This window comes from Chiloscyllium plagiosum, chromosome 5, assembly GCF_004010195.1.
Source record: "Chiloscyllium plagiosum isolate BGI_BamShark_2017 chromosome 5, ASM401019v2, whole genome shotgun sequence".
NCBI lineage: Eukaryota > Metazoa > Chordata > Chondrichthyes > Orectolobiformes > Hemiscylliidae > Chiloscyllium > Chiloscyllium plagiosum.
In genome coordinates this window covers 6,642,436-6,655,234 of record NC_057714.1, presented here as the reverse complement: position 1 = coordinate 6,655,234, position 12,799 = coordinate 6,642,436, and the positions used below count along the sequence as shown (strand labels likewise).

The 12,799-nt window shown below is 40.0% G+C and overlaps 1 protein-coding gene across 7 annotated transcripts in view; it reads left to right on the top strand.

Moving 5' to 3' along the window:
- creb5b (cAMP responsive element binding protein 5b) overlaps window positions 1–12,799 on the top strand; it is a 455,445-nt gene that overhangs the window by 244,381 nt on the left and 198,265 nt on the right. Inside the window, exon 1 of one of the 7 annotated variants that reach the window (XM_043689533.1) lies at window positions 5,977–6,044. The exons of the other annotated variants lie outside the window; for them this stretch is intronic. Coding sequence (XP_043545468.1) covers window positions 5,998–6,044 — 47 coding nt within the window. The 5' untranslated portion in view covers window positions 5,977–5,997. Of the gene's footprint in view, window positions 1–5,976; window positions 6,045–12,799 lie in introns of those variants that run through there. 7 annotated transcript variants of the gene reach the window in all.

Genomic DNA, 12,799 nt, shown 5'->3' with positions numbered 1-12,799 from the left:
TAAGAGGCTTGTGTTCAAGTCCCACCAGCTCTAGTGATGTATACTTACATCTCTGAACAAGTTGATTAGTCCATAAAAACAAGAAGAAATTAAATTTTAACATTTATAGTGTAAATTTTTTTTAAAGAATATATGATACCTCATATAAATTCAAAAAATTCTTCAGGTCAAAGAAAAGGGATTTGGGAGTATAAAAACATAAATCAATAATAAGTTGTGACATAGTCCAATGAGGATCTAATACAAGGAAACCTGGTATAGAATTCAAAAGGAGGGGAACTATGCTAAAGTTGTATTGAAGGTAAACAAGCAGGAGGCTGGAAGAACACAACAAGCCAGGCAGCATCACAAAGTGGAGAAGTGAACCCTTCTTCAGGTCTGGGGATGGGGGTGAGGGGAGCGTTTTGGATTGGGAGAGGGGTGAAGCGGTGAGGTAGTGTTAGGTGAACATAAGTAGAGGGTACAGCCTGGTTGGTCAATGGGAGGAAGGAATCTAGTTGGTGGCAGGGAGGAGTGGAAGGGAATGGGAGAGAGATTACTTGAAATTGGAGAACACAATGTTGAGTCCTCTGGGCTGTAGGCTGCCCAGGCGGAAGATGAAGTGTTGTTCCTTCAATTTGCAGTCTGATTCACTAGGGTAATGGAGGAAGCCAAGGATGGTCATGTCGGACTGGGAATGGGAATGGGAAGGGGAATTGAAATGGGTAGTGACTGGGAGGTCAGGGTGGCTCTTGCAGGCCCAGCTGAGATGCTCAGCGAAACGTACCCTTAGTTTATGTTTGGTCACCTCAATGTAGAGAAAATTACATCGCGTGCACCAGTTACAGTAAACTAGTTTGGAGGAGAGGCAGGTAAACATCTGTCTCACCTGGAAAGACTGTTTGGGGCCCCTGGCTGGAGGTCAGCGGGGTGGTGTGCCGGCAGACTTTGCATCTTTTATGGTTGTAGAGGAAGGCACCCAGGAATTCAGGAGTGATGAAGAAAGTAGTCCTTGAGGAAGGCAGAGAGGGGTTGGGAGGGAAAGATGTTTTTTGTGGTGGGGTCTATTGGAGTTGGCGGAGGTGTTTAAGGATGATGCATTGGATGCAGAGACTGGTGGGGTGGAAGGTGAGGAAAACGGGGACCCTGTCATTATTATGTTTGGAGTGGAGGTTTTAGAGCAGTGGAATGGGGAATGGAGGAGGCGTGGTGGAGGGCTGTCTGGATGACGGGGGGAGGGGGAAGCATATTGTTCAATATAGGTTGATATCTGGGATGCATGGGAGTGGAATGTCTCCTCGTCTGGACAGATGTGACAGAGATGGAGGAATTGGGAAAACAGAATGGAGTTTTTGCAAGACCCTGAGTGGGAGGAGGTGTAGTCCAGGTGGTTATGGGAGTCTGTGGATTTATAAGAAATGTCCATCTGTAGACTGTTGCTGGAGATGGAAACAAAGAGGTCAAGAAAGGGGAGGGAGGTGTCTGAGATAGACCATGTGAATTTAAGGGCGGGGTGGAAGTTGTTGGCAAAGTTGATGAACTGTTCCAGTTCAGCCTGGGTGCAGGATGCAGCACCGACACAGTCATCAATCTGTGTTGAGCAACAGTGCCTGTGTAGGTACTAAAAAGGAACTGTTCAATGTAACCGACAAATAGGCAGGCATAGCTCTGGCCCATGCTAGTGCCCATGGCTACCCCCTGGATTTGGAGGAAATGGGAAGAGTTGAAGGAAAAGTTATTGAGGATGAGGACTAGTTCACGAGGTGGAGGAGAGTATTGGTGGAAGGGGACTGAATGGTCTGTTGGAGAGGAAGAAGCAGAGGGCCTGAAGGCTGTCCTGAATGTCCTGAGTTCAAGTAGTTGTTAGAAAAGCAGTGAGGAGGGAGAAGGGAACAGAGGATTGTGCTGACAGAAGAGGAAGGATAGGACCCTAGGGCCAAGTGGAATATAAATACCAGCATGGACTAATTGGTCCAAATGGCCTGTTACTGCACACTAAGTCCCATATATTATAACCTTTAAGGGTGTTACTTGTTTATATTTCTGGTCTCTGTGTTCCTTCAAGTCATTCAGCATTTTCTCTTTATGAGCAGCAAATTCTTGTTATTGTGGATGTGTCATGGGTCTAAGTTATGTGATTCCTTCCTCAAACTTTCCACCTCTCCTCTTAAAAATTCCCTTTAAAACCTGGTCTTTGACGAAGTTATCTAAATGGGCAGAATTGTCTGCTGTCACTGGTGACGACCTTGGAGATGGAAAGGGCATTTAATTAGGTCTAATTCTGTCAACACTGCTGACCTCACCAGAATTATGTTCTTTTTGGGAACGCCAAGGTAAGTCTTCCTGCCCCACTGCCAGTTGTTTCAAGTCACGTCAAACTGTGTGGATTACATATTGCCTTTATTTGAGGTGGGGTTATCCCACCACTGCCCTTGCTTCTGATTCCTATACCCCCCATCCACTGTGTCCAACAGTTCATATGCACCTTACTTACTTGTGGCCTGGTTTCTCCAAAACTCGACGAACTCTAGAGAGATGTTCTTCAGCAGTCGTGGTCTCCTCCATGGTGCTGCCGAGTTGCCGGCCTCTGATGTGGCAGCTCTCGCTGGGTGGGCCTCACAAACCCAGGGTGTCCATTCCTCAGGAAGGCCTGCTGGTGGCCTCACCACTGCCTGATTGGTGTGTGTTTTGTCAGTCTTTCCTGAAAAGAGGCCTCTTGCTGGCTCTCCAGCCTGTAGGCGAGACACCCAACACCACAACAAGAATCTGCCCATGGTTTCCTTCTTTCACTTTCATGCCAATTTATGTCTGATTGCATGACTGTGAAGTGCCTTGGAACATTTTACTACATTGCAGGCACTATATAAATCAAGTCATTGCTTTCCTTCACAAAATACATTACCTCACGTTATTCTATATTAAATTGCAACTGCCAATTTCACTCACCAGATTATCCTCCTGTGATCCTTTACAGTCATCAGAGTTTTGTATAACTTCCATCGTTATGTCTTTGACAAATTTACTGTAATGTTCACTACATCCCACCCACCTCACTTGCGTTTCAGATATAGGTTTTCTTGCTATCCAGGATCTAGTGGTCAATCAATTCTGGTGATGAATGACAAGGCTGGTCTTATTCCAGATGCACTCAAATGTATATTATCAGATTTAAGGATGTCAAGGTGGAAACTTTGCTGGATAAGTGGTAGGAATGAGAGGGTTGAATGATTGGGAAATCTGGGGTCTGAATATCAAATAAGCCTTGAAAGAAAGAGAGTTGGATTAGGGTAAGATTGAGAAAGGCCTGAAAGTTTACTGAGATTCAGGATACCATTTATAGATGGCTGACAAAGAAGTTGATGAAATAGCCAAAGATAGCTTATGTGTGATCACAATTGTGGAAACTGTTTTGTTCTTCCATAGGATGTTGGTGTTTCTTGCTCACAGGCGATCACATATTACCTAATTGTAGTAAAGAAGGTGATGATGATCTGCCTTCCTTAACCACTGTAGCTCATCTGGAGCAGGTATACCCACAACACTGTTCCAAGGAAGTTCCCAGATTTTGATACATTGACTGTGAAGGAATGATGATATTGTTCCCAATCAGGATGGTTTGGAGGGAAACTCCCATATGTTTGCTGTCCTTGTCCCACTAGATAGTAGAGGTTGCGGATTTGGAAGATGCTGTCGTAGTAGTATTGGTGAGTTGTCGTAGTGCATGTTGTAGATGGTACACACTGCTGTCACTGTGATTGGTAGTGGATGGAGTGGATAAAGTGGACTGCTGTGTCCTTGATGGCATCAAATATCTTGAATGCATTTTGAGATGCTGTCCAATTTCCTGGAGGGATGAATTTTCATCACATTACTGACTTGAGCTTTATGGATAGTGACCAGGATTTGGAGAGTCAGGAGATGAATTATTCACTGCAGAATTACTGATGTATGACCAGTTCTTGTAGCCACAGTATTTATTTGACTAATTGAGTTGATTTCTGGTCAATGGATACAGTATGGACACAAACTGTTTCAATATCTGACAGGTTGTGAATGTGATAAACATTGTTCCATCATCATGAAACATTCCCACTTCTGAAAGTATGATGGAGGGAAGATTACTGATGAAACAGCAAAATGTTTGGGCTAAGTCACTACGCTGAGTAATTTCCTGGGGCTGAGATGATTGGCTTTCAACAACCATAACCATCTTCCTTCTGACTAGATATGACTCCACCCAGTGGAAGATTTCACCCTAATTTCTATTGACTTCATTTTGCCAGTGGAGAAGTTGCATGGGATAGAGAGTTTGTAAGAGTGGCTGTGGATGTGAGTAGGTATTATTATTGAAAGGTAAGATTATTGATGTGAGGAAGCTATAGACATCAGAGAGGAAAAGGATTGGAGAATTTAGATTTAGGTTCAAATTGCCAAGGAAGCATTGTTCAGTATAGATTTTTTTGGGAAGAATGAAGGAAGGAGATGTTTGCCAAACACTCTAAGGTTTGTGAGGGAAGCATTTGATTTTTGACTGATAAAGGATGATTTAACAGGGTGAATTATTTATTACATGATAGGGTGAAAGTGCCTGAAAGGTTAGAGAAGAAACCGAAATAGAATTAGACAATAAAAATGTAATTTGGCTGCAGCAGATAAAGCAGCCTCCAGTTAGGCTTTGAAGATGGCAATATGTAAACTGGGCCCTCATTTTGCCCAAATGTTAATAGACTTCACCATGAAATATTGAATAATGTAAGATACTTATTTGCTAGTAGGATAATACAATTTTTCACAACTTTTTAAAATCATTTTTAAAGAATTAGATGTAAAGAGTAGAAAATGGAAAGTTGTATTGCTGATCTGAAGCTTCCCTAGGTTTGAGACTGGGTGGAGAGGCAGCGTTGTGAAATGGTATGGTCATCTCCTTTCTAAGCATTTATTGTGCCTATCAAGGTGTCGAATTAGCAGTATTGTTGTGCAATTTTTCCCTAAAATTCTCCTATTTAACAAAAACTAATTTATGGATATATTTACATTTACAACGAGAAGATGTATAAGGCTTGTAAGAAAACTTAGGAGTGTAATGTTTACATTCGATGTCAATGTTAAAGCATTTGTATGAAACCTCTCTGACCATTTACTTTAACAGAGATAATAACCCATTTATTTTAAACAGTATGACATCTTAGTTAGAGGGATGACATATGAATATATTAAGCATTTAATTGTTAATATTGATAATCTGATAACAATACGTTTCAGAAAATTATTTTATAATATTCATTGCACAGGTAATTATTTTTTAAAAGGGTAAACCACTTTTGAAAAAGCTGTATGTTTGACAGTAGGTGAAAACAAATTGCCTACTTAGTTTTAAAAACTGAAAATTGTTGGATCATATTTGTTAGGAAACACCACTACAATTGCTGCTTTCTTTTCATTGATGGTGATGAAGTAATCTTTTTTGCAATAATCCTTTTCAATAATTATGTTATGAATTCTATGGCATAACATCTAGCTTTGATTCATAACAAACTCGATACAACTAAACTTGCTATATTCTACTTAACCTCAAACTGGCTGTAAAAGCTTGTCATGATTTATTTTATCGGAATTTTCTTGGAGTGAAATAGACGTACTGTGCACATTACATTTCTTTTCACTCTATCTTGATTCTGATTAAAACCAATAAATCACTTACACTACTCAAAGTGTTTATTCTGAACTTTAAACAGCTGCTGCTTCTTTGAGGCAGCACTGTTTCTCTGTCTGTTTATCCCGTTTCCAATGGTAATAGCACCACCAAGTCTCTGTATGTCTGGAACTTGGCCTGGGGTTGTTTTGGTTACATTAAGTTTACTTTGGGCTTGCCAGATATAGTGGTGACTTCATAGTGCTGAGCTGGGGAGAGTGGCCAGTGCATTACATCATTGTCTGGCATGGAATCAGATGGGAAGGATATGACTCACACGGGCTAGTTAAGCCTTGGCTCTTATCCTTCATGTACACTGTGCTCTCATGTTCTGTACATCAGCAGGGAATTCAAGCTCAGTGATGTCCATGAGGTTTGTTATCAATTTTCAACTTTAATTTACTAGTTATTGAGCAGCTTTTTAAATCTTTACACGTATTATCTTTTGAATCGTTTCATTTGGTGTAAGAAGTTTGCCTTGGCTCTCTCAGTGTATCCAGTTGATTGTTTTGTTTTGCTGTATTATTCTACTAAGTTCGTACTAGAGATATGCCTGCATGTGGATTGATACGAGTTCGGTGAGCAATCCTATATACAATGATGTAATGCATAAGCGCCTAGTTAGCTCAGCAAGCTGAGAGTAAAGGGCAAGGGAAATATTCACCTGGTCTCTAGAGGATTAGCCTGACACTTGTCTGTGGCTAACAGACTTGTCTGTGACTACTGACTTACCTTAGAGAGTCAGACTTTGAAGGTCTTTAACCATAAGGTGTTAATGTACTTATTGAGGTGTTAGGCAACCTTGTTTGTAACAAAAGACCTTGCAAAATGTACTGTATGAAAAAAATGTAAACTGACCATCTGTTTTGTCATACAGAGTCTTAAAATGCTTCAAGTTTTTGTCTCACATGTGGGACTAATTCGGTTCAAGTACACACAGAAATTGAAAGGCTTGTTCTGAAGCAGATCTACCCAAAAAAAAGATATAGTTATAAAAAGTCTAGCTGTACAGTTTTTGCAACTTAGTGCTGACATAAATACACCTAACACAGACGCAATGGAAGTGAAGCTTACTGTCGGAAAAACTTGTTGATTCCAGGTGACTGGGAGCAATTCTGCACTAATTTAATTTGAAAACCGCCAAGATAAAGATCTGAGCCACCTCACTTAAGAACATTCATAGCCCAACAAGAACCATAATTGTATTTAAGCTATGCTCAGGCGTTATAAAACAAAGAAGCTTTTCAGGGCAGCTTTCCATAGCAAAGCACTTTTAACTCCTTTCTTTATTTTTGTTATTTTTTTCTGACACTGGTTTCAGTTTTGCTTTGCTGATTGTTTTTAATATTGTTAGAAAACAGTCACTATAAAAAATGCCATAAAGTTGATTTGCTATCATTTTCATTTTTAAAACGCTATTGGAACTATGCAGAAGATATTCCTTTTACAGACATATCCAATGCTTACCACTGGATTAGATACAATGTACAAAATGTGTAAAGTCATCGATAAAATCACAAGAAGGAAATTAAAACTTAATTCCAAATTAAAAAGGAAAGGATATTTAATAAAACAGCTTAAAGTGTTCTGTTGCAGCTTTCAAGTAAAACACAAATAAACAGTTATTTTGCAAGATTTCCAACTTTCAGTATTTTTTGTGATTAATTTTTGAGATAAATTTTGAAATTGTATCAGTTCTATTCTAAAGTTAAGAAACAGACAGAAGATTTGTTGGTTCACCTGTACTGATGACACGCTCTTAGTGAGCCCAAGTAAGCGGGATGACACTAACATTTCTCCCCTATACCATCCCCACACCCCTGTTTCCATCAACAATACAGATTTTCTCTGTGGGAAGAAATACACGTCCTCCAAAGGAACTTATTCAGATGTATGGTATAAATTGCCTTGCAATGAATCTTAAGAAGTGAACCTGTCCCCTTTTACGATCTGGTGCAGAACTTTAGTGCGCTAACCCAGTTTATTACCACCTTTCTCACTTTATTTTAACATCCCAGACGATAGCTCAAATGGTGTATGTGGCTTCCAGAATTCATGTCATTTACAATTTATTTAAAATGTAGTAGTTGAAAGAATAAAACATTTGATCACTAATAAAATCTAGCCTTGTGTGTTTTAATAGGGAGTAAATGCAAATGATGGATAGGAATACTTAAAAATACTGTTTTTATTTTGACAAGGGCAGAGGTGACATTTCAGTATTTAAGGGACTCGAGGTTTTACAAGTTATCGATTGTCAGCCAGTGATATATCTGGACTGGATCTGTAGCATGCTTTAATTGAATCATTATTATGTGTACTGTTCGGCTGTTATTTACTTGCTATGTTTTAACATAGACCACACTTAACAGGATTTACCCTATAAAGCTACAAAATAACATTTGTTAAGGACAATGAAAGGAAAATGCAGATGAACATCAGGAATTCGAGCAACATCAGGACCACAACTAGTCTCCCGCAATTTTACAATAAAACTGATATTACATACTGCAATATTGCAATGATTCTTTATCCCCCTTTATCGTAATCAAAGATACAGAATCAAAAGCATAACAACAGCCCATTTATTTTAACTCTTCTATGCAAATATTTATACTTCAGATGAGCTACCTCCCATTCTAATTTCATCTTCCAAACCTACTACAGATTCTTCTATTCTTTTCTTCATTATGTGTCCATCAAGCCTTCCTTTATTTAAAACAATGCTACCTGCTTGTATTTTTTGAGGTGGACAGAAGTGTATTTCTTTCTTCTGTCCTGAAATTTTTGACTTCTAGCTGGTTTGACCTCACCCAAATAGCCATTTCTCTCAGGTAAAATTACAAATGAGGGGGTGATGGGGGGCATCATTGAAGATTCAAATTCTGCCTTCACCAGAGGTCCTCAGATGTGCACTCACAATCAGGGTCATGCAGGAATGTTGACTCTGCCAATCCGATCTTCTCTAACTCAGACTTTTTGCAGCAAATTTGAATTTTTTAACTTGCATTCCTCCTGCTTTGATTAGATAATTTAGGAGGTAGAAAGAATCAAACTTGAAACCTTCCTGCTTGGTGCAGTCAATTGCAAAACAAACAAATGATGAAAGCATTGAGGGAACATCTTTCCTAGTTCTGTATTTTGCGTTAATCTTGGTTATTTGCCCTAATAATAGGGGTGATTGACAAGGATGTGGCTAAACTAAATCAAAACTGATTGTTTCACCCCACCCCCCCAGTGGTACAGGCAATAGTATATTCACTGTATATTCACTTCTGGGTGGCTGAAATCAAATTGATTAGAATTCAGAAATTATAAAGGAGGGCATGTTACCTTTGTGGCTCTCGTGCTTGGGTGGCACGGTAACTCAGTGGTTAGCACCTCACAGCGCCAGGGACCTGGGTTCAATTCCCACCTTGGGGTCTGTGTGGAGTTTGCACATTCTTCCCATGTCTGCATGGGCTTCCTCTCACAATCCAAAGATGTGCTGGGCAGGTGAATTGGCCATGCTAAATTGACCATAGTGTTAAGTACATTAGTCAGGGGTAAATGTAAGGGAATGGGTCTGGGTGGGTTGCTCTTCAGAGGGTCGGTGTGGAGTTGTTGGGCTAAGGGGCCTGCTTCCATACTGTAGGGAATCTTATGCCTATCATAGCAGTAGATTAGTGCATAGACCATGGTCACAATTGGGCAAAAGGAAACTGCTAATTATGTGAGATAAAATACATCAGAAAAATCTTCTTCAATCCAAGAATAAAATTTTAACTTTGGTTTATTCAATACTGTATCTTTTTAGGTATTTAGCATCAACCTAATATTAGGAGGTTTCGTGCAAATCAAACAATTGAGAACAACTTAAAGTTGGGTTGGCAGAGAATACATTATCTATTTAATTGCATTTTTCATTTAATCATCTACCAAACTTTAACTAAATTCATTAGCCAATTAAATCCAGCTGTTTTACAACTGATTGACTGACTGAATTTAATTTGTCTGAGCTTCAGGGCCCAAAAAAAATCTGAATCAATTGGAACTGGAATTACTTGGCTATGTAGTTTCCACATATAACTAGATCAAATTTGTTAAACCTTTGACATTGCTCAAATTGTGTGGAACCAATACAGACTTTCTTTTGAATTGTCAAATGTATTTTAGTATTGCTGCAATATTGTAAAACAAAGATTCTTCACATTACCTTACACACACCTAAACTGACTGAGTTGCTCTAATCACCTGGAATAAGAAATTTGCCTGAGGGGAGATTGTTGTTTCTGTAAAAGAAGTTCAGTCTTCCTTTTCTCATGAATCACTTGATTGCACTGCATGTCTGCACACGACAGACACTGTTGGTTCTTTGTTTTAAGGCTCGTTGTGAGGTAGAACCATTTTATGGGCGTCTCAAGAAAAAAAGATTTGCTTTTGAGTTAAAAGATACCACCTCACTATTTCTGTAAAAAAATACAGGTAGGGAAACCCAGTTAAGATGAAAAACTATCTTAAGTTGTGAGACCATGGTTACACTTAATAAATAGATACATGTACATATATAATTGTAAGGCTATAGTTGGTAACAAAATTACTGTACATAATTAAAAATAATACATAGTTTTTTATTTATTTGGAGAATTGCAACAACTTGAATTGGTTTAACAGAAAAGGCAGGGAGGAGATTGCCGAGCCTTTGGCTTTGATCTTTATGTCGTCATTGTCTACAGGAATAGTACCAGAAGACTGGAGGATAGCAAATGTTGTCCCCTTTTTCAAGAAGGGGAGTAGAGACAACCCTGGTAATTATAGTCCAGTGAGCCTTACTTCGGTTGTGGTTAAAGTGTTGGAACAGGTTATATAAGAGATAGAATTTATAATCATCTCGATAAGATTAAGTTGATTGGGGATAGTCAGCACAGTTTTGTGAAGGACAGGTAGTCCCTTACAAATTTTATTGAGTTCTTTGAGAAGATGACCAAACAGGTGGATGAGGGTAAAACCGTTGATGTGGTGTATATGGATTTCAGTAGACGTTTGATAAGGTTGCCCATGGTAGGCTACTGCACAAAATACAGAGGCATGGGATTGAGGGTAACTTAGGTGTTTCAATCAGAAATTGGCTAGCTGAAAGAAAACAGAGGGTGGTGGTTGATGAGAAATGTTCCTCCTGGAGTTCAGTTACTCGTGGTGTACTGCAAGGATCTGTTTTGGGTCCACTGTTGTTTGTCATTTTTATAAATGACCTGGATGAGGGTGTAGAAGGATGGGTTAGTAAATTTGCGGACAACACTAAGATTGCTACAGTTGTGGATAGCGCCAAAGGATGTTGTAGGTTACAGAAGGACATAGATAAGCTGCATAGCTGGGCTAAGAGGTGGCAACTGGAGTTTAATGCAGAGACATGTGAGGTGATTCACTTTGGAAGGAGTAACAGGAATGTAGAGTACTGGACGAATGCTAAGATTCTTGGTAGTGTAGATGAGCAGGAAGATCTCGGTGTTCATGTACATAGATCCCTCGAAGTTGCCACCCAGGTTGATAGGGCTGTTAAGAAGGCATACAGTGTGTTATCTTTTATTAGTAGAGGGATCAAGTTTCGGAACCATGAGTTCATGCTGCAGCTGTACAAAACTCTGGTGTGGCCACAGTTGGAATATTACGTACAGTTCTGGTCACTGCATTATAGGAAGGATGTTGAAGCTTTGGAAAGGGTTCAGAGGAGATTTACTAGAATGTTGCCTGGTATGGAGGGAAGGTCTTATGAGGAAAGGTTGAGGGACTTGAGGCTGTTTTCGGTCAAGCGAAGAAGGTTGAGAGGTGATTTAATTCAGACATCTAATATAATCAGAGGGTTAGATTGGGTGGACCTTTTTCCTCGGATGGTGATGGCTCACACTAGGGGACATAGCTTCAAATTGAGGGGTGATAGATATAGGACAGGTGGCAGAGGTAGTTTCTTTATTCAGAGAGTAGTACAGGCATGGAATGCACTGCCTGTAACAGTTGTAGACTCACCAACTTTAAGGGCATTTTCGTCATCATTTGATAGGCATATGGACAAGAATGGAATATTGTAGGTTAGATGGGCTTCAGATTGGTTTCACAGGTTGGCGCAACATCAAGGGCCGAAGGGCCTGAACTGCACTATAATTTAGATTAGATTAGATTACTTACAGTGTGGAAACAGGCCATTTGGCCCAACAAGTCCACACCGACCCTCCAAAGAGTAGCCCACCCAGACCCATTACCCAACCCTATCTTTATCCCTGACTACTACACCTAACACTATGGGCAATTTAGCATGACCAACTCACCTGGCCTGTGGACTGTGGGAGGAAACCGGAGCACCCGGAGGAAACTCGCGCAGACATGGGGAGAATGTTCAAACTCCACACAGACAGTCACCCAAGGAGGGAATCGAACCCGGGTCCCTGGCACTGTGAGGCAGCAGTGCTAACCACTGAGCCACTGTGCCACCCCTATGTTCTATGTTAGATAACCTGCAGAAGGGACTATGCCTATTATTTCTTAGAATGAGGCTAAATGGTGTAAATTACCAGACTAGTTTGACATTCAGTACTGGATAAGCAGAAATTACATTCAATCAAGTATTGGGAAGACTGAATCAGTCATCTTCAATCCTTACTCAAAATTCCATTGCTGAAATCATCTTCTTGGCAACTGTTGAGGTTAAGCCAGCCCAGTCACAACCCAACTCTAAGATAAGCTTCCAAGCTCATATTTGCATGATTATTAAGACCACCTGTGTAGCATCACCCAAAATCACCTCTGACTCAACTCACCCTTTTCCATGCTTTTTTGACTTTGAGACTTGTTCCAAAGTATTGTTGGCTAGTTTCCCACATTATACCCTCTGTTTATCTTTATTAAATACAGTTGCTGTGAGGATTTAAATTGAAAATGAATGTATCACAATGCAAGTAGTAATGGGTGAAAGATGGGTTTGTGGGTCAGGCAGATAGTCATTGTTTTACATTCTCACCTGAGCCTCACTGAAATCAGAATTATATCCTGACAAGACGCTCAGGCAGGGAGCCTGGTCAGAGATCTGGAATCCATTGACCTTGTCTGGGGTTTTGCATTGGCCGTTTAACCAAATACCATTTTAGCTTCTTGCTA